General features: G+C 32.7%; 1 protein-coding gene across 2 annotated transcripts; it reads right to left on the bottom strand.

The window, feature by feature from the left end:
- Positions 1–5,869: 5,869 nt before the first annotated feature.
- LOC110640335 (E3 ubiquitin-protein ligase RING1) lies at positions 5,870–13,888 on the bottom strand. Of its 2 annotated transcripts, none has more exons than XM_021791601.2 (2): positions 12,817–13,888; positions 5,870–6,049 (listed from the first exon to the last, which is right to left on the bottom strand). In XM_021791601.2, exon 1 carries the CDS (start codon positions 13,779–13,781, stop codon positions 12,834–12,836), a length of 948 nt encoding a protein of 315 aa, XP_021647293.2. In that variant the 5' UTR covers positions 13,782–13,888; the 3' UTR covers positions 5,870–6,049; positions 12,817–12,833. The 2 variants fall into 2 exon arrangements, with proteins under 2 accessions (XP_021647293.2, XP_021647291.2); XM_021791599.2 differs by having other exon boundaries at positions 12,811–13,887.
- Between the last annotated feature and the right edge of the window lie 10,591 nt (positions 13,889–24,479).

Genomic DNA, 24,479 nt, shown 5'->3' with positions numbered 1-24,479 from the left:
ATTGACTTTCTTATGATTAATAGGTATGGGAAATCCAATTATACCCATATACCATACTTTGGGTGCCAAATTTGTTGGTTTTGATTGTTTTTTCAAATTTTAGGTCTCTTAGGTACAATTTCAAAATTTCCAGATTTGATGTCCTGTTTTATACTGTTCCATTGGTCATGTTGCTGTGGGAATTTGGCAAAGTTTTCTTCATAGAAGTTGTTCCTTATTATCTTAACTTTACTTCCCTTTTTGAATCACTCCATTTGGAGTTTTATAGCCCAAGATATGGCCATTGAACATGGCTGGCCTAATTGGTTTAACCCAGATTTCTAGGCACCTAATTTGCTTCTGGCAATTTTGGATCACTAACTTTGGGTGGCAAAATGACTGGGTTATGGACAGAATTTGGGTTGGTGTTCTTCATAAAAGTTGTAGTGCTATGTCATACCTTTCGAATGCCACAAAAATCAGGCCATGAACAAACACTGTTCATTTGGTCATTTTGGTACAGTGGCAGTACACTACACCCGAGTTTGACCTAATTGTTCACTAAGTTATGGTCATTTTCTAGGCATGATTCCTGAATGAAAAATGGTCCATTTTATGTCTAGTTTCATTCCTAATTGGCCTCACACCAATGGAACTGGTAAATTTTTTAGTTTTGATCCCTGAAAGGGACCTAAGTCAAGCTGCTAGAATTCAAATCCTAACTAATCCGAATTGCACTTTGGTTTTATCAATTCAAACACACCACAAATGATTCTAAATGACCATTTCAAACCTCAATTAGGTTCCAATACATCAATTACAAATTTTCTCTAAATTTTTCCCCAAATCCTAAATGCCAAAAAACCCTAATTTACACAATTTCTTTAACTAATACAATTAAAGTTCACAATCAACCATTATACACCTAATTTAACTTAACTACCACTTCAATTCCATCAAATTCATGAAATATCAATATCCCTTAATGCTGGCCGAATTTCCCTTTAGTCCCCCATAATAGTTTTCTTTTGATTTTTAAGTTCGATTTCTAGTTTAATTGAGCTAAAAACACAAGTAATAAACTACAATTTTCAAATTAAATTTCTTACCTTCACTTTGAACTTCAATTCTTCACTTCTTCCTTTTCTTCTTTTCTTTCCTTCTTCTAATGCTTTCTCAAGTTGATCTAACAAGTTTTTATGGAACACTTTAGGGGATTTAGGTCTAATTTGATGGAAAATCAAGCTTGTACTCAAGCTTTAATGGAGGTGCACATGGAGGAAGAGAGAAGATGGGTTTCAGCCACTCTTGAGGAAGAAGAAGAAGGATTTTTTTTCTTTTCAATTATTTTATGTATTTTTATGTCTTTCATAATGCTTTTGACTTGGTCAATTTATGTAGGAAAATTAAAATTATTTATGATGTCACATATGAGCTCATCATGATGATGTAATAAGTTTTCTTTTTTTCTTTTTCTATTTTCATTTATTTTTTCATTAGTTCTTTAATTTAATTCTCGATTCCAAAATTTTCGTTTCTCTGATTTTATTAGACAGTTAGATCAGGAATCACCTCTAGGGGTGATCTGACCAAATTGCCCCTCGCCGGTCTGATTCAGTTTACAAGTTATTTGATATTTCTTTTGGATCTCTGACCTAATTATTTGACCTGCTTAAAAAATTTTTTCTGTGATTTTCTCTTTTCCACTGTGTTCGCAATGGTCCTAAGGACTGCAGCGTCACATTTTCCAGTTCAAAATTTGGGTTATGACTGACCTCGCAGTCACTTCCCGGGAAGGTCACCCATCATTGTGACTCCCAGCTCATTTAACCTTTTATGTTTTTTTTTTCTTATTTATACTTAACCTTCTAACACTCACTATTTATTTTCATTCAGGGCTTTTCTAGGTGTCTTAAACATAGTTCTAATCCTCTTAATTGTCCAGACCGACATCGATCACCGAAACAGTAACATATACCAGGCTATGCAAATAGGGGTGTTACAATAAAATTAACAATGGACAAAACAAGATAAGATAGGGTGCTCCGGCATGGAATGTCGCTTTACTCGACTACACTGTAGACGGGTAAGGGGTATCACATATGGCGTTTTGAGTTGTACATATTTACACTTCATTTTGAGACTTATGCAAAATGTAACTTTTGTAATATTAAGTTTATTTTCTCTAATGAATGTCTACTTGAAATATAATTGAATTTATTATGCTATTAAAATAGATTGAAGAAAATCTTTAACTTGACTTATATTATACTTTCAACAGGTTATTTATTTGGGTTTTGCTAAAGTTTTAACTATCACCATGCAGTTTTTCGCAAAATAAAAATAAGATAAAAAGCTATGATTTGTTCAAAATCCCTTGTAGTATATTTAATGGGTTATCGATAAGTGTAATTCAGTAATTCATTAGGTATACTACGGGAACATGTCATGCCTTATAAGAGATAAGGTGTGATAGTAAGGGTGGCTTTTATGGTGTTTGATTTGGAGTTCTCTAAGTGGTAGATGAACATATTAAATCCTTTCATTCTTTGAAGTTTGCCAAGAGGAGGTTTCAGATAGTGGATTTAAGGACTTTGTCGCAAAAGCATATTCTAGATTATTTTCAGAAGCATAAATCTCAAACCAATCAAAAAAGAAAATGTGTGCTTGATGCTCATGAATGAATGCATAAAACTTTTCTTGAATTTCATGCCTTCGATTTAAAAAATTTTTAAAAAACCAAAGTTTTTTCTAACGATTGTGGGGAGCATAAAAATCTTTTTGAAGATATGCTTTGTCAACTTGAAATTCCTTTTGAAGAATATTTATTTCAGCTTCTACATTCTTAGGCACAGAGGAGAAAGTTAGAGATGTAGGTCTTGGTTGTTCTTCAGGAGTGGAATAGACAAGTCTTGGTATAGTAGTGGAAAAATCAATAGTTTGCACTGAGGTTCTTGGTATATCAGAAGTTGAATGTCTAGGTAATTCAGAGATTTGGTTAAAATGCTCTTGGGTGGTTGGAAAGTTAACAACAGAAGGCGTTCAGGTAATAGGTAAGTTTATCACAGAGGGTAAGTTTGAGATTCTTCCTAACTCAATGGTTTCAGAAGAAGAAGCAGTATCATGAGATGGTTTTGAGCTTGTGGATTTTCTAGTGAAGGATAACTTTACTTTTCCATCTGGGTATTGGGCAATTTGTTTAAGCTGTGTGTTTGGGCTTGGAGGAGATAGAGGCTTAGGTTTTAAGGCTCCTTCTAAGATCCAATCATCTGGAAGGGAAACCTCATCCCATTTAATGGATCTAGGGACAACAACATTGGCTTTAGTGAGGTCCATTTGTAGGAGGAGAGTTTCTCCTTTTCTGACTGTGAATGAGAGTTTTAGAAGCAAAAGCAGTCATCATGGCTTTAAAATGGACTTTAAAAATCAAAGCAACTGGAATGGATCTAGGATGCATTTTGTAGTTTTGAGTTTTTATCTGCAAAACAAAACTATCAAGCAAATTTTTATTATTTAAAGATACAGTTAGGTTTGTATAACACTCAAAAGAAATAGAACCAGTGCAAAAACTAGGCTCAATAGAGATAAGCAAAGAGTTCTGATAGTCATAGAGCTATGCATCTCGAAGGACAGCTAAGGTGGAGGGGTTAAAACCTTCCTTGGTTAGGGGCTTTATTCCTACTTGAACTAAGCCTACATGGATATAGTTATATCCTTTGGCTTTGTGCTTGTTCAAAAAGGAAGAAGTTAAAAGCTTTATGATCTCAAAGGGCTTTGTGATGTGGATGTCTCTTTCCTCAGTTTTGATGCTATAATCAGTTTTGCTAAGGAAGTTAAACTTGCTTTATTTATAGATCCGATCTTTCTGGACTTTAGGAAGTTCCTAATTATCAATTGACTTTTCAAAATCTTCAATAATTAATTCTTCACTGTTTATTATCTTCTCCCCTATTCTAGAGATAGAAGAGCTAGAAACAAATTGATTCCTGCAAAATATATCCATGATTTAAATAGTTTAATCAATACATTCCCTACAGTAGGACAAATTCTTCTGGATTTACCGCCACACTATTAGGACTTACAACTAGCAAACTCAAGTCCTCAAAAGGCTCAGGAGTGTGTGTGTATATATATATATTTGGTAATACCATAAAAATATTAATTACAGATAAAACTAAATAAAATATTATTCTTTAAAATTCGATATTTAAAATTTTTAATTTAATTAAAATTATAACATCCAATGGTAAAATTTAAGATGTTGCAAAAACTATGATGCTTTTGTAAAATAATATTTTTCACAAAGTAGTTAATTATGGAAAATTTACTAACATGTAAATTTACTTCACGTAAAGCAACATTAAAGTATCACAATTTTCGTAATATTTTAAAATTTTCTATAAAATGTTATATTTGAAATTTTAATTAAAATTATAACATTTTATAGAAAATTTTAAAATATTAAGAAAATTATGATACTTTAACATAATTTTATAATTCAACTCACAATATTTTCATAAAATGATGCTATTTTCGTTAAATAATTAATTACAGAAAATTAACTAACTTAACAGCAAATGTAAACTTATTTCACGTAAAATAAAATACATATATAATAATTTTTTTAGTAATATTATTAAAATATTAATTATAAATGAAATCAAATAAAACATTATTATTTAACATTTCACATTTAAAATTTTTAATTTTAATTAAAATTATAACATTTTATAGTAAATTTTAAAGTATTGAGAAAAACATGATACTTTAACGTAATTTTACAATTTAATTTATAATATTTTTGTAAAATGATATTATTTTGTCATAAATTAGTTAATTATAAAAAATTGACTAACTTAATAAAAACGTGAATTTGTTTTATGTAAAATAAAATACATTTATATTTTTTTATAATATTTTAAAAAATATTAATTATAGATAAAATCAAATAAAATATTATTATCTAATATTCTACATTTAAAATTTTTAATTTTTATCAAATATATATTATTTTATAGCAACTTTTAAAATGTTATGGAAACTGTGATGATTTAACTTAAAATAAAATATTACCATTTAATATTTTTAATTTTTAATTTTTGACAAATATAAAACATTTGATAGCAACTTTTAAAATGTTATATAAATTGTGATGAATTAACGTAATTAACGTAATTTTAGAACTTAACGTACAATATTTTCGTAAAATAATATTACTTTTAAAAAAGTATGCGATTGTGTCATTTTTATACTTTAATTATTTTAACATTTCCCATATTTAATGAATTACCTATTAGATTTAGTAGATGACCTGTTACAGCGAATAAATTTAATAATTTATTTGTAATTTTTAATTAAAAATACTATATGTTAAGTTTTTATTATTATTTTCAAATAAATTTACTTCATTTTAAACCAAATAATTACAGAAATTCCCTAACAAAAAACATGTACAATAATCAATCGAACGCACCCCTACTTGGCTAAAAGAAGCACACATTGAAGAAAAGTAAATTGCAATATGCACTTAATTTCCCCCATTATTTGATGATATATAATAGATGTATCTAATTACTATCTCTATTATTGTCGTTTGCTAATTTCATTATCCAGTTCCCACATAAAATTTTACCGATCCAATCAACAATACTGCATCACAACCCTAATCCAACCAACCAACCCCAGGCCTAACGCGAACGATTGTTTCCTTCCGCAATTATTACGCCTGGCTCTGAACCAACATGATGTTGCTCTACAGAAAAGCTAGCCTTTGTAACCGTCAGCCGTTTTCATAGCCTCTCTTAAGGATCCGCAGCCTTGGATTTTCAGAGAAAACTCTCACAATAATAAACAAACCAGCTAACAAAAACAAAAATAAAAAGAAAGCATCGAAACAAATATATCGATCTATACAAATTATATAACTCAGACATCAATGCGTATGTATGATAAAGACTGCCATGCTTAATAACAATCTTAAACTGTTTATAAGTTTACATAGACTGTTCCAGCTTTTATAACGTTTTCCTTTGCCCAGAAATCTGCTCTTGATTTTTCCGCATAATATCAGCTGCAAAGTTGACAAAAAAAGTCAATGAAGAAGAAATGCAAATGTCCAAAAATAGTCTATATATAACCGAGTCCACAATGAACATTATTGGTAAAGACATCAAATCTTTAAAATAACCTACAAAAGCCACTTGCATTTTAGAATTTTCGAAAATTCTTGCATAGAATTTTAATGGGAAGAGATAGGAAACAGGAGAAAGGAATAATACATAAACAAATTGCTGATGATTATGTATCACACCAACTATCCAAAATTACTTCCCAATCACAGTTTAGTAGGAAAACCAAACAAATTATACAAAAAGGGGGAGAAATTTTCCAAAAAACAATAGAAACACAGCTATCTACTCTAAATATTTAGTTGTAAGCGATTAATGAGTGAGGACGAAATGCAACATACATCTTATGGTTGGGGCAAGAAATTCCGTCATTATCACCTCAAGTACAAAACCTTAGAACACTAGTTTTGGTTGTTAACTCGAGCATAAATATGTACCGTCCCTTGGGCTTATGTATCAAACCAATAAATTAAAGTTGCACAAAATTTAGCATTGTATTTGATCACACCAGATGTCACTAAAACCTCAAAAAGTTAAATAAATATTCCCAAAGCCTCAAATATGCCAAGTGGCTGATGAGCTACTCAAAGCTTACTAAAAGCTCACCGGACCTCATTTTTAATATGCATAGTTATTAAAGGCAAAAGGCGCAAAGAAATCTTTGAGCCTAGGCATGAGCTTGAAAGAGGTAAGATTTAAAAAAGTAAAATTTGAAGAAATTTCAAAATTAAGATATAATATTCATAACAAAATCAAACAATTAGCATTACTTATTTAATTGACAAAGTCAACGATTTGCAAAGTATTGATCTAGCGTTAACAACCTAATCACCAAGAAATAGAACTCTATAAAAACATCATTTGTATATAAATTAATAAAATGTTATTAAATACCTTATATTGTAGAATATATATAAATATTGTGATATTGTTTCTTGGAGGGGGTTAAGAAAAGCTTGAACTCATATGACATCTTATTTTCAACATTTCAACTTGAACAAGTTGAAACTATCTTTTATTTTAAATTTCATAAAAACTTAATTCAATAATTAAAAAATAAATAAAAATAAATAAACTAAACTAGGATAAACTCCAATTTTAAGCATTCTCCTTGTGTATTTCTTTAGCTAAGAAAGATCAATTTCAAAGCTAATGACTTGAAATAAAAAAACTTTATTGAACGGAAGCCAATCAAAAAGGAGAAATACACTTGAAGAAACACAGAAATGAACTGGTCAAGCGATGTGCCACAAAGTGACATGGCATACGAGGGTCTATTGACTAGGTCCAAAAGCAAACTTATCACTTTGTTTGCTTCTATTCAGAATTAAGAAGTTGTGCTGAACTTGGCAAGTCCATGCGACGTGTGTTGAAGCATGTTAAAATATTTGGGCTTAAGTTAAAATAAAAATAATAGGCTGAATATTAAGAAAATAAGCCCATATATATGTAAAATACCCCCATTTTCTGTTTGAAATTGACCAAGCCAAAGAAATCAGAAAAAGATTGTAATATCTTGCAAATAAGGAAGGAAATAAGGATGAAAGGTCACCAAATCTCAAATTTGTGTATCACCATATGGACAGATTTCTGAAGTATTTTTTTTTTAAAGGTTCAACATTATTCCTTGTTTAGAATACTATTCAAATTTTCTATTTTGTAACCTTACTATCTTTTCTTTATAGTGCTTGTAATCAATCTATATAAAGGCCAACTCTTGTAATCTCAAAGCATTATGAGTTTTAATCATAATAGCAAGTATTGCTTCTTCTTTCTTATTAAACATTATTTGTTTGTGGCGAAGTTCTGATTTATCACAAGAATTCCTTGTGTGGTGTCTTCATTGGGATTGTATTCTTTTTAGTGAGATTACTCTTATCAAAGCGTACATTCCATAGTTATCCTCTTAATTTTTGTCCTTTATTGCTATTGCATCTTAATTCATAAAATACAAAAAAGAAATAATTTCTTTTTCTATTGAAGTTTGGTTTGGGTGTTATATTGCTTAATTTTGGCTTTTTTTTTTTTTTTAAGGGATTCAAAGTTATTTCTTGTTCCTCAATTCATTCCAGCAAAATTTCTTATCTTTCATAACTAATCAATTTCATTTTCTCCTTCACAATGCACATCATCAAATTAGTTTCAATATTGAAGTTCAAAGGAAAAAAGAAAAAGAGAGAGAGAGAGAGAGAGAGAGAGATCAGTTTTAGAATTCTTACAAAAGAAGAAAGGAAGAAAGAAAGAAAAAAGAGACCATGAACTATGCCAATTGCTAGTGGTAGCAGCCTTTACTAGCAAGATATCTAGAGCATGGCAAGGGAGGCATATCTTTTTACCACTTTGTACCTCACAAGTGCATGCCTCTATAATGCTATCACCTACCTCATCCCCGTAGATGCAATAGCCCAATTATCTAAGTGACATATGCCACAATCATGCCCTTAAAAACTACAACACTAACAACAAAGCCTTAATCCCAAGCTAGTTGGAGCCAGCTATATAGATCATATTTCATTCACTTCTATTTGAAACCAATTTTATTGTGAATCTTTTCATACTACTTCTTTTCATATCATGTTAGGCCTCCTATTCTCTCTTCTCACTCTTTCTACTACTAACTTATCAAAATTCCAATCCGGGACATTCAATACTCTACACTAAATACGACTAAACCATCCTAATTGACTCTATCTCATTTTATCCCCAATGTATGCTACATGCACTCTCTGTCTCTGGCAAATATAGTCATCACTAATCTTATCCATTATCATGTTACTGAACGTCCATCCTAACATCCACATTTCTGCCATGCTCATCTTGGGAGTACGTTTTACCTTAAATGCCTAACATTTACTTCTATATAGCATAGCTAGCCTAACCACAATTTTATAAAACTTACCCTTTACTTCGTTAGGGATCCTACGATCGCATAGCACATCAAAATTCTCTATTTCATCCATCCTATTTTGATCCTATGCATTACATACTCATCTATTACTCCGTTCCTCTATCTGATTGAACATAAATACTCAAACATTTTGGCACCCAAACTCTATCCAATCGAACCTCCCATCCATTCTTCTACAAGAACTAACTGCATAATATTGCCAATTGTAAAAAAGATATTGAAGTTAAGAAATTCTCCACATAATATTGCCAATTGTTATTAAAAAAAAAAAAAAAAAAAAAAAAAAAAAAAAAAACTTCATGAAAGGAGTCCAGCAAATCTCAAAAACTAAACAACTCCTAACATGATACCATCTATTAAACGTTTTATTCATAAATTTTTTCTTCATTGTCAATCCTTTAGTATCATTAATTGTCCTTGCTCCTTGGCAAATTCTGTGAAAAATTCAATAATAACTCAATAAGTGCTTTACAATTTCATAGCATTTTCTCCTCCAAGCCAAATCAGTATTTTTTTTCCCCCCATGGACAGGCAACCTCTTTTATCCCCCTTTATTTCAAAGATGAGGGCTCAAATACGACGAGAATTATGTCCTTTCCAAAGTTTAGACCCTGCACGCAAGGCGTTTGCAGTGCTATGTACACAGAGTACCAGAATTTTAAAATGTCCATAAATGGCTCACATCACACCACGTAAGCAAGAGATGATAATGTTCAAATGTCCATGCCATCCCTAATTATGTAACATCCTCCATGCTATGATTCAAAAATAAATCTTACCACCTTGGTCATAATACATATTCCAGTCAAAAGATTGAGGTCTACACGATATTACAAACATCTAAACATTTCTTGTTAATAGCAATTTCTAGACACTTTTTTAAGCAATAGGCTTGATCTAATCCCAATAGTTAGAATTTAGACTTCCCAAAATTTCCTAGCACGTTCAAATCTCTACGCTTGCAGCATTAATCTAGGCGTAAAAACCAGTATTTCTTTGTGTTTCCTCTAAACTCCAAAAATAGAAATGGCTCAAGATATAGAAAGAACTACATCACTCATTACGGCTATTGGTACAGCTTCTAATGAAGAACTATATAATATATACACCATCTCACTTGCACTTAACAAGCAATTATACATATCAATAGCTGGTTTTTTCAATTTTAAGTTCAAAACAAGCTAGTTGCATGGAGTATTATTTACCCCTCAATACATAGAGAGAGAGAGAGAGAAACAAGAGAGCAAAAAAAAAAGGTAATTTCTCATTTAATTATCCCACCAAGAGTTACTCATATGTACAAGAACTAAAAGACAAACCTACCCTTCTGCAATTTTATATAAATTAGCTTCTCTTGAGACTTAAACTTGTACCTAATGGGTGGAAACCACAACCCATTGCATAAATCAATGACCCCTTGAGAATTAAAAATAACAGTCAATTAAGCCAATAGCTATCGTTCTCAAGCATGACAAGATAGTAATCTAGTACAAAACCATACTAACAAAATATTGATAAATTCATGTAAATTAGAAACAAAGAACTCACACAACTAGGTACATGATTTACCTTTCACATTGTTGCAACAAATAACCTAGAGAGTGGATCATTCAAGCACAAACAACAACATAAATATCCTCATCTAGAAACATGGAACAGTAAGGCTTAAGAGTGCAGTGAAATATAACACAATATAGCTTGCTCTTTTTTTGGCTTTTTTTTTTTTTTTAATCACAGAAGCACAATGTATTGTTAGATGAGAATATACAACATTTAAGCAGCAAGAAAGTTACATGCTATGAAAAGTAAAACATTAATTTCTTGTTAAAATTGCTTCTCTTTTTCATTTATAGTAGTATTTACATATTTAACGCATATACCTTTTTATTATTGCATTTGATTTTCTAGTGAAATAAAAATTTACAAAAGCCATTTTTAAGAAGCAAAAAAGCAAAGAAGCAATCAACCCAAACAAAACCATAGTGTAAACAAAATACAATTATCTGGATAATAGAACACTTATTTGGGTTGCATATGTAACAAAATATATGAAAATATCATAGATCAAATTGAAATAAAAATATCCACAAAGATTTCTAGTATCCTATAACAAATTAGTTTCAATTAAAAAAATGATAAAATTTTAAAGAGAAAATAAAATTCCAAATCCTAAAAATGCAACATAATAATAAAGAAACCACCCATGGTTGTTTGAATCTCATTACACCAACTTAAAACTTTAATGTTCCAAACTACTAATAACAATAATCTTTATCACACATCACTAAGGGTTTAGTGATTTATACAGTGTTGTTAAAGGCACACCTGAGACACAATGCAAGGGGCACTAGGAGCACCTCTTAAGGCGAAAGGCAGTCAACATCAAGCGCAAGGAGCACCATGGGGAACCTCAGCTATGTACCAGTTATGTCCTCAATTTTTTCTTTATTTTGACCTAATCTCATTTGTTTATCCACATCAAATCATACCCAAAGAAGCACAAAAGAAAAAGTGTTCCTTCCTCCCTATCAGTGTCAGCTATCTAAAAAGGAAAACGAAGAAAAATAGATTTAGAAGAAGATCAACATCAACTGCTGCTGCCTATGGGTTTGAAAATTGAACCAGGTACTTTTTCTCCTTCACACACTCTCTCTCTCTTTCTCTCTCTTCCCCACCCCAACCAACACCAAAACAACACACATGGATTCTGCCCCTCTCCAACCGCACGCGGACCCCGCCCCCCGCCGCGCCCCCCCCCCCCCCCCCCCCCCCTCTCCTCTTCTTTACCCACTTGGGTTGATCCAGAATGCGCTATTTTTTTTTTTAATTTGTATCTTGTGTCTTGGCTGGACCTACAAATAAGTCTTCAACACCTCCATGCTTTCTCCATCCGCTATTCATTGCTTCTTTGTTGTTATCATTGTTCTTTACAAATCCATTGGTTCCAGCTCACACTATATATATCAATCATCTACACACTCATATTAACCAAACCCAAAGCAAAATCAATCTCATTAGTAGCTGAATTAAGATTTAATTAATAACTCAGGCTTTGCCTTATTTTTTTTCAGCTTTAACAATCTAAGCAAATAAAGCATAAAGCCATAAACAAATCTTAATATGTAACCACTTCCTCTTCAATTTATGACAATTTTTCAGCAATAGAATTGGTAACAGTAAAATTTTCATGTATTTTCAGCAGTAGAGGGAAAATATCTTGGCAAGCAACATTGTAATTTCTTCAGACATTAATATCAATAAAAGTTTAGTTTTATTTTTTTGGATTACAAAAATATTTTATGTATTTTTCTATACTTACTAATGCTTTGTAGATTGGTAATTTGGATAAGTTTGGTTAAATAGAACTATATCAATAATTATTTGATTTTACTTTTAATTTTTTATTAACGTTTATTTTTTCTTGCTTCAGCCCACCCAGGCGTGCACCACTGCACCTGCGCCTTGCGCCTAGCACCAAGAACCCTTTGTGCCTTAGTGTACCTAGCATTAATAACTATGGATTTATAGTAAACTAACAATCAAAATTATCAAAGGCGCGCCTGAGAATGCTCAACAAATAAAGCTACAAACTCTCAATGGAAATGCAATGCACAGTTATCAAACTGCTTTTAAAAATAATAAAATAAAACTTCTCCAGTTTGTGCATTCATAATTCACAGAAATATTATTCTAAGATCTGAAATCCAACAACCACTCAAGCACTCGGTCACAAATAATACAATAAAAGCAATGAACCAAAAATAAAATATCATGTCAATGTAAACAAAAACGTACACTCACAATCTCCAATACAGTCCTTAAGCGCTACTTTGACCACCAGCTCCACCATCACTGCTAGACCCATGTCTTCCAAAAGGCCACGGAAGGGAAACACTAAACCGCCTCTCCACTGTCCGATTGTCCCCTCCACTTCCTGCTCCATTGCTCCCTTGACTCCGGCGGGAGCCATGTGTCCGACTCTCATAATCAGCATCGTTGTCAGTGGGCAACTCATACCGACATACAGGGCATGAATTATGCATTTTAAGCCATGGCAGTATACAATCGTTATGATACACATGCTTACAGGGCATTTGCTTCGCCTCAGCCCCCTTCTCAAACTCGTCTTTGCAAACGGCACACTGATTCATTTCTGAATTCAACAACTCCTCAGTGATTTTAATAGTTGGCAATGCGACAATAGCCGATTCTGATGCCGGCGGTGTCCCATACCGGTTTGGATCATTCTCTGCCAGTTGTTGAATCAGTTGCTCCAGACCCGGTCCAATGAAGTAGTCCCCAATATTCGTAGGCAGGCGAAGCCCTGGATCTGACGGGTGGTTGTCGATAACAAACTGGATGCGAGCACCACCGGAATGGAGGTTCTGGAGATGGTTTCGCAAAAAGTCCATCGGATTGAATGCATCAGGATCAAGAGAAGCAGCTCGTGAGTTCCCAAAGAGATTAGGGTTTTGCAAGTCAATGGTGGTGGAAGACGAGAAGAGAAGAGGCAATAGGGTAGAGACAGGATCCAGGAATGAGAAATTTGGGTCAGATAAGGGATTCGGGTTCTGATTGGGATTTGGGTTTTGGGAATTGAAGTCATGGCTAGGGTTTTCATATTCTTCGAGGAAGCCCTCATGGCATAAAGGGCAATAAGGATCGGAGGAAGCAGAGACTGTTATGGTGACGGTGCAGTTGCATTGGTAGCAGAAGTAAGGTTTCGCTACAGCGGCGTCGGCGGTGGTATCTCCAGAGGATGACATGATCGCTTGTCTGGGAAGACGTAAAAGACGGCTTTTGTTTTTCTCAGGCTGAACTTCAAGAACACATCATACATAAAAGGATTCTTTTTTCAGATCTCTTATGCCCTGTTCATTATTTATGGCTAAACGACCTTAACAAAGCTGAGGTAAGGGCTTGGGCTAAGGGCTGGGCCTCTTTATGTTTGATTTAAATCCATTTCTTCTTTATGTTATGTTATTATGAACTGGTTTAGTGCTAAGAGACACCGTGATACACGCACTCTGCTTGAAATTATAATTAGGGAATAAAATATAGTTTAAAATTGTTGTTTAAAATTTATTTTTTAATTATAAATAAAAATAATTTGAAGAAGTTAAAAATTTTAAAATTTTTATAAGTGAACTTGTAAATTTTATAAAATTATATATAAATAGAAATTAAATAATAATAGAAATGTGAAAATAACTTTTATATATGAGTATTAAATAATAATTATAAATATAAAATGTAATTGAAATATTCATGATAATGTATTTATTTATAATTTTCATATATTCATTTAAATGAGGCCATCGTTAAATTAGAATATAATCGTTCATTTAAAAATAATAATAAACTATAAATTCTATAAATAATTATATATTTTAAAATAAATTTTACATCAAAATAATATGGAATGAAGCTATTTAATATAATTATTTTTTTTAATTTGTCATCTATTATTTGTAATTATTGTACATATTCATAATTTAATTTTTTTATATGTAATTTTGTTTTAATTTTTATATATCATATAATATTATCATAATATATATATAATTAATTTTTAGTAGTTAATTAAATTTAATTCTTTATTATCATAATATCAAATTATCATGACTGTATTTTATTCTAATCAAAGCTTATTTGTATTTTTTATTTGTTATATATGTTTATAGATTGTGTTTTTTTAAAGCCATCCTCTTCAATTCTATTATTTATATGTTTAAGATTTCTTTTGTGTGAACCTTTGAACATGGTTTAGTATTATCTTCCCATAACATTACTACAATACATAGATTAACGCCTCTAAGGCAGAGGGAAAGAGCCGTCACACGGGTAATAACCGAGACAAAATTATAGAAGGGACGTGGCTAGCAACTTACCCTTATAGAGGTCCATTACCCTTCTCTTATTATGAGCTCAATGGCTTATATTCGGGATAAGGGGTACGAGAGAGGGAAGATATTAAGCACCCTTTTCGTCTAGACTTATCTTTAAACAGGGGTCAGCTTCTATTATTGATTCCTAAAATCTATCTTATTGTATCTTTTATTAAATTCCTAGTCATACATTTATGCAAACTAAGGTTACACACACATTTAATGTCACAACCTGATTTTTTGGTAGGACCAGCACAGGACCTAGATCGACATAAAGTCCCAAAATCTCATAGTAAGCCTACATATTTATAACCCAACAACTAAACCCAAAATGGAGGGTTTAATTCAAGAAAATAAATAGATAAAGTTCAGCCATAAAATAGATAATCTAACGGGAAGAGAACTCACCCAACCTGTATTACAAATAAAACCATAATTGGATAGCTCAATTCACCTTAAATCCAACATCACATGTAACACCCCTATTTGTATAGCCTGGTATATTTCACTGTTTCAGGTGACCGATGTCAATTCGGATAATTAAGGGGATTAGAATCACACTTAAAAAAACTAGATAAGCCTTAAACCCAAATAATTAGTAATTGCCAATTAGTTAAGTATAAATAAGAAAAACATAACATAAGAAGTTAAACGAGCCGAGAGTCACAGCGATAGGTGACCTTCTCGGGAAAGACTACGAAGTCGATTTAAACTCAAATTTCGAACCGTAAAATGTAACGATGCGGTCCTTAGGACAATTACGAACATAGTGGAAAAGAGAAAATCACAAAAAAAATTTGTTAGGTCAGTCAAATAATTAGGTCAGGGAGTCGAAAGAAATATTGAATTATTTGCAAACCGGGTTGAATCGGCGAGGGGCAATTTAGTCAATTGACCCCGAGAGCTGACTCCTGACCTAACTGTCAAATAAAATCGGAGAAAGGAAAATTTTGGAATCGAGAATTAAATTAAAGAACTAATAGAAAAATAAAAAAAAGAGAGAAAATGAAAAAGTGAAGGAAGATGACATCATGCATGGCATCATGCATGATGCCATAAATCCTATAATTAATAAATTTGATTAAATGGATTTTTGAGTCTTCCATAAGACAAAATACATAAAAGAAGAAAGTAAAAAAAAAAAAGACAAAAAGTCATCTTCCTCACATGTTGCCATCTCTCTCTCCCTCTCCATTGTTACACCTCCATTAAAGCTTGCACTCAAGCTTGAAATTCTTTACTAAACCTTAATAACTTCCATAAAAACCTCATTAGAGCTTATTTTAGTCACTTGAGAAGAAGATTGAAAGAGGAAAGAAATACAAAAGATAGAGATTTGAAGGAATTGGAGTTCTAAGAAAGGTTAGTAAGCAAATTTGATAATTTTAGTTTGATTCTTACATTTTTAACTTATTGAGCTTGTAAATAAACTTTAAATGAAATGAAATAAATTGTTGAGGGACTGTGAGTGAGTTTTGGCCAGCATGTGTATGGGGGTTTTATTGCATGGTTTGATTGATTTGAATGGGTAGATGAACCTTAAGTAGTTAGATGGTTATGATTAAAGGCTTGAAGTAGCTAAATGCAACAATTAATGTGAATTAGGGTTTTGGACATTAGGGTTTAGAGACAAAAATGTGAGAAACTTGTAAATGATGACTTTGACCTAGTTTAAGGAGAGAAATGGTCAATTGTGACCTAATGAGGTGTGTTAGGAGTGTTTGAATCAAAAGCAAATTCGGATTGAGTATGGTCATGCTACTGGCAGCATGACCAAGTTACCTTTGAGGGACCAAATATGAAATTTTACAAGTCCAATTGGTATGAGACCAATTGGGAATGAAAATAGACACTAAATGACACAATTTTCATTTAGGAAGCATGCCCAAAAAGTGACCAAAACCTAGTGAACAAATTGACCAAACTTAGAAAATTACAGTCTGCCCTGTACAAACTGACCAAATGAACAGTGTTCTGTTCATTTAGCTATAACTTGAGCTAGTCAGGTCTAAATGACCTGAAATTTTACCAGTGGTTAGATGAGATATAGACCTAAAACTTTCATGAAGAACACATACTCAAATTATGCCATTAACCAAGTCATTTGGCCACCCCAATTTGGTGACCTAAAACTGCCAGCACCAAAATTGCCAAGAAAATCTGAGTTGAATCCAATCCGACAACCATGATTCAAATGGCTATAACTTGAGCTAAAAAACTCCAATCGGAGTTATTCAAAAAGGAGAATAAACTTAAGACAATAGAAAACATTTATGTGAAGAAAGTTTTGCCAAATTCCAACAGTAAAGTGACTAATGGAATAGTGCAACCTTAGACACCAAAACTGAAAATTTATCAAATTTGCCTAAAAGACTTAGAATTTGAGTAAACAACCAAAACCAACAAATTTAGTGACCAAAATGTGGTATGTGGGTGAAGTTAGAATTCCCATACCTATTAAGCCTTAGAAGTTAATAATTTGACTTGAAAAGTGTAGTGAATTGTAACATCCTCCCGGTAGCAATTCCGCACAGTCTACGGTTCCGGTGACCGGTGTCGGTCCGGACAGCTAGAACGTCCGGAAAAATATTTAAACTAAAGCGAGGAACCAAAATTAACTCAAATATTAATAAGAAAAATTTAGTAAAAATTTTAGAAATAAAATACAACCAAGTTAAATGAGCCGATGCCCAAGCGATGGGTAACCGGAGGGAAGTTGCGGTTCTCGCAACGAGGAGCCCTAGACCCGGGGGAAAAATTATAAAATAATTTTTGGGACTCCAGAGAAGGGTTATTGAGGTTCCTATGGCATTAGAATGCCAAGAAAATATTTAGAAAAATTTTACAATCGGTACAGACAATTTTGACCCGTTAAGCCAAACGGAGGGCATTTTGGTCATTTCGCCTTCAGAGGTGATTTTTGGCCGACTTGTCCAGTTAAGTAAATAATTAATATGACATAAAATATGAATAAACATTACTAAAAATGAAATTGGAAATGAGTAGTGGATAAAAGAAAAGGAAAATGAAATAAAAAGCAATTTATGACATCTTGATGATGTCATTTAAAAGCCATAACCAATCACAATTAAGTAACCATTTGACTAATTAATAAAAGAGATAAATAAAGACCAAGGAAGACCAAAAACAAGCAGCCATCTTCTTCTTCAAAACGTGATCCTCTCCTCCATAACCCTCCATGGAAGTTTTCTTTAATTACTTCCATTTTCCCATGAATTTGCACTATAAAACCCTAAGTCCCTTCATTAAAAACTTGTCTCTACCTCTTGGGAAGTGTTTGGCAGCCTAGAAAAGGAAGGAAAGTGAAGTTTTAGCTTGGAGAAATCTGCCCTACAAGAGGTTAAAGTGAGGTTAGTGCTTACTTATGCTAATATTCCTTTATTTCCATATTAAGGACTTGAATTTAGTATGAAATTGTAAGTTAAATGGACTAAATTCATGTGTATACATACCATGGATTTCAGCTGCCCTAAGGAAGGAATAGGATTGAGTGTTGATGATGGACTTAGAATGAATTAGAGCTTATGTTTAAAGTGTATAAACACATATATAATGAATGGAAGTGTGTAACTAAGGTGTATGGGTGAATTGCAATGAGAAATTAGGGTTTTAAGGGTGAAAATTGGACTTGGCATTTGAATTGAGTAATGGACATTTTAGTGGTCAATTAGTGACCATTTTAGATATGTTGACCATGAATTGGACTGAAAAATAGGATTGCAAAGTGAAGATGTAGGCTGCCCTAGGACAGTAGAGATGAAAATTCAGTCCAATTACACAGCCATAACTTGGGCTGTGTTGGTCCAATTGGTATTTGGCCAATTGGACATGAAACTAGGCTTATAATGACACATTTTTGCTGAAGAAACCATGCCCAAAAGACCAAAGCAAGAGGACCAAAACTTGGCCCCAATCCGGATCCCCTACAACAAAGACTGCAGAATGACCAAATGAACAGTAACTGTTCATTTGGCCATAACTCACTGTAGATTTGGTCAATTGACCTGAAATTTTTACAGCAACAAGTTAAGACATAGACAAACAACTTTCATGAAGAAACCTACCCCAAATTATGACCAGAACCTAACCCAAATGGCAGTCACAGTTACTATTCAAACCTGCAACTCTGCAGATTTTCATTTGAGCAGCAATGTTTGGAGGACTATAACTCTCTCTAGAAAACTCAGATTTAGGCGATTCTTGAACCGATGGAAACCTAAGGCATAGTAGAAAATTTCATATGAAGAAAGTTAGACCAAATTATGAACTTAACTTGATCAAATTATCACCAAAGTTGGACCAAAAATCGCGGACCCAAAATCTCAGCATGAATAGTGCACGTGAACAGTAAACTTATTTTGGCCATAACTTGAGATACAAAACTCCAAATGGAGTGATTCAAAAAAAGAAATTCAACTAGACAAAATAAGGAACATTTTTTATGAAGGAAGTTTTGTCAAATTCCAACAGTAAATCGACCAATGAAACAGTGCAACTTCGGAGCACCAAAACCGAAAATTGGCAATTTTGCCAAAATGACCTAAGCTTTGAGAAAGTGACCAAAACCAATAAGTTTTAAATGAAAAATGTAGTATGTTTGAAGTGCCAAAGTCAATGTACATATTTTCTATGCAAAAGTCAACATTTTAGTTGACTAATGAAGTGAATAGTGACATGAAAACTTGAAATAAGCTTGGAAATGGATTTGGTAATTGATTCCAACAAGTTTTAAATACAAAATGTGGTACATCGGGAGTGTTAAAACCAATGTACCTATTGTTTATGCAAAAGTCAACATTTTTGTTGACCAATGAGGTGAATAGTGACACCAAAACTTGAAATTCAAAATTTGAAATTAGAAATGCATCTAGGGGACTTTAAATTGCAATTGGCAATTAATACTAGTAAATGTAAAACTCAAAATGTGGGATCTTGGTGTAATTAGAATTAATATATCCATTAAGTATAAAAAGGTCAACATTTTGGTTGACTAGTAAGGTGAATAGTAATTAAAATGATTAGTAAATTAAGATGAAGACCTAGAACCAATTCTAAGCTTAAATGCTTAGAATTGTATGACAAATATGGACTATGCATCCTAGTCAAAATTGTTAAAAAGAAATTAGGCTATAAATTTGAAATCCATGAAATATTCATGGATTACTTGAAACATGAAAAATAAGTCACCTAATTGATGTGAATAGATAGCTAGGGCATATATGCCCATCACAAATGGAATTCATAAAATATTAATAACTCAACTTGAAATATAAAATTTGTAATTACATAAATAGATTCTTGAATGTATAAATGAGAAAAGGAAAAATGTTTTGAATACAATGGTACATGTGAACCATTGTTTAGAATTGTGATCAATATGAATAAAATAATGAATGAATAAATGAACCATATTAATGTATGAATGAGACATTAGTTCTCATTATTGTAAAGAGGAGAAGTATTTTGAGTACAATGGTATAAAAGAATAATTGATGTGAATTGTGATCATATAAATGATCAAATGAATGTATGAATTATGATTGAAATTTATCATGAAATAATGAAGTCATAAAGCACAATATATTAATATTTTAAAGTATCAAATGCCCTAGTATACCTAACAAGATTGGTTTGGATAGTTTGGCATGCCAATAGGGTATTGTTTTAGCAGTACTGCGAAAGGAAAGGCTTTATGCCTGTATTCATGGCTTTATGCCCGTATCCATGGCTTTTATGCCCGTATTCATGGCTTTTATGCCGATTATGTGATATCATGGCTCTTTAGCCATACTGACTGCATACGTGGTTGACGTTCTGCGTCCCATGGTATGACGGCTAGAGGCACCGCGGTGTCCAGTGCCAACGACCCGTTATCGATCCGATCGTCTAGTATAGGTTACTTGGCGTCAATTAAAGTATTATTCAATTCAGAGAGCTAAGTTAAGTTAAGTATAATGAAAATCCAGTACAATTAAATTAAGTATTGAATGAATAAGCAAAAGAGATTAGCAAAAGAAACATAACAAAAATATAAATTGCAGAACCGTACAGACTTGAAATACAATACAGATAGAATAAATTATATACCTGCTAGTATTACTGAAAAGTTATAAACTAAGCACTTCCAAAGAGGAACAAACTAGTATATAAGATCGTTGATACTAGAAATACCATACCAAATTAAATTGATTCTTGAGTATCTGAATTATCATTTATTTCTTTCTTTACTTGTATATATTATTTCAGTTATATTATTGCACCACTAAGCAGAAATGCTTAGCGCGATGGAATTGCTTCCTCGCAGTGATCAAGGTAAAACCATGAGACTGTCGACTGAGATTTTTGGAGCCCAGATCTGCAGAAGTGTCAGAAGAGTTCAAGATTGTCACCTCCTCAGCAATGCATGTAGATAGGGCTCATTTTATACATGTTATGTATATTGTTCATTCCTAGCACATTATAAATTATTTGTATATCTTGTACAAAATAAACTCATGTAATTAACCTATGAATTATGGAAGCTATTCAAAGTAAGTATTTTAGTATGTGAATTGAATTTGAGTTATAATGAGATTATACTTGTGAATATTGAGATATTGAAAATCTAATGAGATTTACGAGAAACTGGATCTCGCATTGAGATACATTATGTTTGAAAATTTTTGAGACTATTAAGTTTGAGAAATTGAGTATATATTGAAATTGTCTTTGGCAGGTTCAGAAGAACTGTTAGTCCAAATTACAGCCGACACTTTGTCGGATTATCGTTAAATTTTTTGAAATTTCCAACTTAGTTAGATTTTGATAAAAGTAAAAATAGCGTAAATCTTCAATAAAGTTTTTGAATAAATAAATCAAGGACTGTAATGAAATCAGATAAAATAGAGTGCTCCGGCACACTGAGTGGCATAACTTGCTCGGCTACACTGTAGTCGGGTAAGGGGTGTCACATTAGTGGTATCAGAGCAAGGTTTAGGCGTTTCTGGACCTAGATAGATTGCATATCATGCATTGCATTCATAAGAGTCGAGGTGACACTATTGCAGATCTGTATTTCCTGTTTATTTTAGGTTAAGGTATGGAATAAGAGAGTGAAGAGACAATAAGATAGCGAATGGAGATGAGAAGGAGACTGTATTTAAGATGAAAAAGGATGAGTACATAACTGTTTGAGGATAGGATTGAGATTAAAAAGAAAGTGAAGTAGGATAACACGGAAAGGTAAAGAAATAAAGAGGTAATAGCTCCTTGGCTATTTACATTGGATAAATTTCGAGGACGAAATTTAAATAAGAGGGGAAGAGTTGTAACATCCTCCCGGTAGCAATTCCGCACGCCTGATTGCCGGTGACCGGTGTCGGTCCGGACAGCTAGAACGTCCGGAAAAATATTTAAACTAAAGCGAGGAACCAAAATTAACTCAAATATTAATAAGAAAAATTTAGTAAAAATTTTAGAAATAAAATACAACCAAGTTAAATGAGCCGATGCCCAAGCGATGGGTAACCGGAGGGAAGTTGCGGTTCTCGCAACGAGGAGCCCTAGACCCGGGGGAAAAATTATAAAATAATTTTTGGGACTCCAGAGAAGGGTTATTGAGGTTCCTATGGCATTAGAATGCCAAGAAAATATTTAGAAAAATTTTACAATCGGTACAGACAATTTTGACCCGTTAAGCCAAACGGAGGGCATTTTGGTCATTTCGCCTTCAGAAGTGATTTTTGGCCGACTTGTCCAGTTAAGTAAATAATTAATATGACATAAAATATGAATAAACATTACTAAAAATGAAATTGGAAATGAGTAGTGGATAAAAGAAAAGGAAAATGAAATAAAAAGCAATTTATGACATCTTGATGATGTCATTTAAAAGCCATAACCAATCACAATTAAGTAACCATTTGACTAATTAATAAAAGAGATAAATAAAGACCAAGGAAGACCAAAAACAAGCAGCCATCTTCTTCTTCAAAACGTGATCCTCTCCTCCATAACCCTCCATGGAAGTTTTCTTTAATTACTTCCATTTTCCCATGAATTTGCACTATAAAACCCTAAGTCCCTTCACTAAAAACTTGTCTCTACCTCTTGGGAAGTGTTTGGCAGCCTAGAAAAGGAAGGAAAGTGAAGTTTTAGCTTGGAGAAATCTGCCCTACAAGAGGTTAAAGTGAGGTTAGTGCTTACTTATGCTAATATTCCTTTATTTCCATATTAAGGACTTGAATTTAGTATGAAATTGTAAGTTAAATGGACTAAATTCATGTGTATACATACCATGGATTTCAGCTTCCCTAAGGAAGGAATAGGATTGAGTGTTGATGATGGACTTAGAATGAATTAGAGCTTATGTTTAAAGTGTATAAACACATATATAATGAATGGAAGTGTGTAACTAAGGTGTATGGGTGAATTGCAATGAGAAATTAGGGTTTTAAGGGTGAAAATTGGACTTGGCATTTGAATTGAGTAATGGACATTTTAGTGGTCAATTAGTGACCATTTTAGATATGTTGACCATGAATTGGACTGAAAAATAGGATTGCAAAGTGAAGATGTAGGCTGCCCTAGGACAGCAGTAGAGGGACTGAAAATTCAGTCCAATTACATAGCCATAACTTGGGCTGTGTTGGTCCAATTGGACATGAAACTAGGCTTATAATGACACATTTTTGCTGAAGAAACCATGCCCAAAAGACCAAAGCAAGAGGACCAAAACTTGGCCCCAATCCGGATCCCCTACAACAAAGACTGCAGAATGACCAAATGAACAGTAACTGTTCATTTGGCCATAACTCACTGTAGATTTGGTCAATTGACCTGAAATTTTTACAGCAACAAGTTAAGACATAGACAAACAACTTTCATGAAGAAACCTACCCCAAATTATGACCAGAACCTAACCCAAATGGCAGTCACAGTTACTGTTCAAACCTGCAACTCTGCAGATTTTCATTTGAGCAGCAATGTTTGGAGGACTATAACTCTCTCTAGAAAACTCAGATTTAGGCGATTCTTGAACCGATGGAAACCTAAGGCATAGTAGAAAATTTCATATGAAGAAAGTTAGACCAAATTATGAACTTAACTTGATCAAATTACTGACCAAAGTTGGACCAAAAATCTGCCAGACCCAAAATCTCAGCATGAACAGTGCACGTGAACAGTAAACTTATTTTGGCCATAACTTGAGATACAAAACTCCAAATGGAGTGATTCAAAAAAAGAAATTCAACTAGACAAAATAAGGAACATTTTTTATGAAGGAAGTTTTGTCAAATTCCAACAGTAAATCGACCAATGAAACAGTGCAACTTTGGAGCACCAAAACCGAAAATTGGCAATTTTGCCAAAATGACCTAAGCTTTGAGAAAGTGACCAAAACAAACAAGTTTTAAATGAAAAATGTAGTATGTTTGAAGTGCCAAAGTCAATGTACATATTTTCTATGCAAAAGTCAACATTTTAGTTGACTAATGAAGTGAATAGTGACATGAAAACTTGAAATAAGCTTGGAAATGGATTTGGTAATTGATTCCAACAAGTTTTAAATGCAAA

Source organism: Hevea brasiliensis, chromosome 1 (assembly GCF_030052815.1).
Source record: "Hevea brasiliensis isolate MT/VB/25A 57/8 chromosome 1, ASM3005281v1, whole genome shotgun sequence".
Taxonomy (NCBI): domain Eukaryota; kingdom Viridiplantae; phylum Streptophyta; class Magnoliopsida; order Malpighiales; family Euphorbiaceae; genus Hevea; species Hevea brasiliensis.
This window is presented reverse-complemented; position numbering and strand designations above follow the sequence as displayed.